This window comes from Colobus angolensis, unplaced genomic scaffold (assembly GCF_000951035.1).
Source record: "Colobus angolensis palliatus isolate OR3802 unplaced genomic scaffold, Cang.pa_1.0 Scaffold6, whole genome shotgun sequence".
Taxonomy (NCBI): Eukaryota; Metazoa; Chordata; class Mammalia; order Primates; family Cercopithecidae; genus Colobus; species Colobus angolensis.
Window position 1 is genome coordinate 1,531,440 of NW_012119598.1, and position 2,552 is coordinate 1,533,991.

Sequence of the window (2,552 nt, forward strand, 5' to 3'; positions counted from 1 at the left end):
AGAGACGGGGTTTCACCGTGTAGCTCAGGATGGTCTCGATCTCCTGACCTCGTGATCCACCCCTCTCGGCCTCCCAAAGTGCTGGGATTACAGGCTTGAGCCACCGCGCCCGGCCAGTATTAGTTCTTAATGACACTGATTAAACCAAGATTTCACCCATTATCATTTGACAACGAAAATAGAAAAAGTATATTGCACGATTTAAAAACAAGTATGTTGTGCCAAACACAAACACTTACATTTCTTCTGTTAGAAGTCCTTGTTATTCTACCAACTTTATGAGAGGATATTTTCTCATGGTTATTTGAAGAACTAAAGGTATCCGTGCCTGGTAAGACAAAGACAGAATCAGGGGAGGAAACCAAAAATTATAACATGCATCTTCCTTTGGAAACACTGTGTTTAGGATATCCACCTTTAATATCATATGTAAACAAAAAAAAGAAGTCAAGCAGCAGAAATTTTGAAATCCAATTTTTTTTTCGTTTTAAAAAACTTTAAGTTTACTGGATACTCAGAAACTTTCACCGCTTTCCATGGTGACTGCTTAACATATTACCAAGCTAAGACAGCAGAATAAATCACATTATAATAAATGCATGTATTTTCATGAACGTCCATTTATTCCACGATACATTTTGTATAATGAAATCACAATAAAGGACATTAAGATAACTATGAAAATACTTTACTTGTTTTAAATTTTATTTAAAGTGTAGGATAAGAAAATTTTATTTTGACCACTTTTCTTCTTTGAGATGGAGTCTCACTCTGTCACCCAGGTTGGAGTGCAGTGGTGCAATCTCAGCTCACTGCAACCTCCGTCTCCTGGATTCAAGTGATGCTGCTGCCTCAGCCTCCTGAGTAGCTGAGATTATAGGCACCCACTACCATGCCTGGCTAATTTTTTTTTTTGTATTTTCAGTAGAGACCAGGTTTCACCATGTTGGCAAGGCTGGAATCAAACTCCTGACCTCAAGTGATCCGCCTGTCTCAGCCTCCCAAAGTGCTGGGATTACAGGCATGAGCCACCGTGCCTGGCATGTGACTTTTAATGACATAAATGAAAGGCATATAATGTGTTTAAGGGTATGGGTTTTGTAACGTGATAGACTGTAGTTCAAATTTTAGCTCTAACTTAGTAACGCAAGGCTTGGTGTCTACTACGTTTGGTTTGTGTCAACAAGAAGCCATTAAAGGGTTTCCACCAGGGAGGACACCTGAATAAAGGTGCCCGTCCCATGACATCTGCCAGTTAAGTCCTGGTTTGTCAGAAAAGATGGGAGCAATCTCTGTTGCTTTGTCATAATCATAAAAAATCCAGAGACCTTGGAAAGCACATGTGCTAAAAATGCCACATTAATGTTGAGGAAAAAGTCTGGATATTCAAGAATGATCCTTATAATCCAGATACCAGTTCTGTAAACTGTGAATAGCAGTTTGTCATTGATACTTAAGAGTTGAGAGGCTAACTCCACTGCTTCTAGCAACTAACAAAATGGGGATTCCATTTGAGGAAGTGAATTGTGGGTGATTATGAAGTATGAGGCTTGGAATGGAAAAGGGATGGAGGAACAGCTTCATGTCAGCTTTCTAATACTATTAGGTTTTTTAAAACCAAGTATATGTTGTGGTAACAAATACGAAATTTTTAAAAGAAAATAAAAATAGTCAACATATACACACATAAAAAATGACACTTATGATTTTAAGGTAAACAAAAGTTACTACCTGAAAGGGTCTCAGAGACTGACGACTTATTGGGAGAACTCAGAATGGCAAATGATACTTGAAGTGGTTCTATGTTTTCCTAAACAAAGGAAAAAAGAGTAGAAGTTAGATATCTTTAAAAGCAGTGAATATATAATGTGCCCAAAAGAAAGGTAAGAATTTATTTTGGTAGGAGAAACTATAATAAACATAAAGATGGGTAATCAATAGAAGATTCTAAAAGTCAAGGCAAAACAAATATATTGAATAGAAAAATATATGTATATCACTTACCAATCATGTTTGCAATTGAAGGTTTACTAACTGCAATCCATCAAACTATTAAGAAAATTTATAAGCGAAAGTACACATAATGATCTGCTGCTAAATTTCTAACTCCTACAAAGAAAATTTAAAAATTCATTCATAAACACAATCTAATGCCATAACATTACTCAGGAAATTCCAGGGTAAGATGGCAACATAAATACAGAGAGCAAATCTTTTACACATAATTGCTGGTAAGACATTAACTATTGGTTTTGCATAGACAACATTTGTCACTTTGAAGAAATTCTCTTTTATTACATTACCATTTTGCTCAGAGGTTTTTTTTTTTTAATTATTATTATTATTATACTTTAAGTTCTAGGGTACATGTGCATAACGTGCAGGTTTGTTACATATGTATACTTGTGCCTTGTTGGTGTGCGGCACCCATTAACTCGTCAGCACCCATCAACTCGTCATTTACATCAGGTATAACGCCCAATGCAATTCCTCCCCCCTCCCCCCTCCCCATGATAGGCCCCAGTGTGTGATTTTCCCCTTCCCGAGTCCAA

The 2,552-nt window shown here is 36.8% G+C and overlaps 1 protein-coding gene across 2 annotated transcripts in view; it reads right to left on the reverse strand.

The window, feature by feature from the left end:
• CDCA2 (cell division cycle associated 2) overlaps positions 1-2,552 on the reverse strand; it is a 51,713-nt gene that overhangs the window by 21,610 nt on the left and 27,551 nt on the right. For both annotated transcript variants that reach the window (XM_011962595.1, XM_011962596.1), the window contains exons 11-12: positions 1,732-1,810; positions 240-328 (exon numbers count right to left, since the gene is read on the reverse strand). In XM_011962595.1, the coding sequence (XP_011817985.1) occupies positions 240-328; positions 1,732-1,810 (168 nt within the window). The remainder of the gene's footprint in view (positions 1-239; positions 329-1,731; positions 1,811-2,552) is intronic.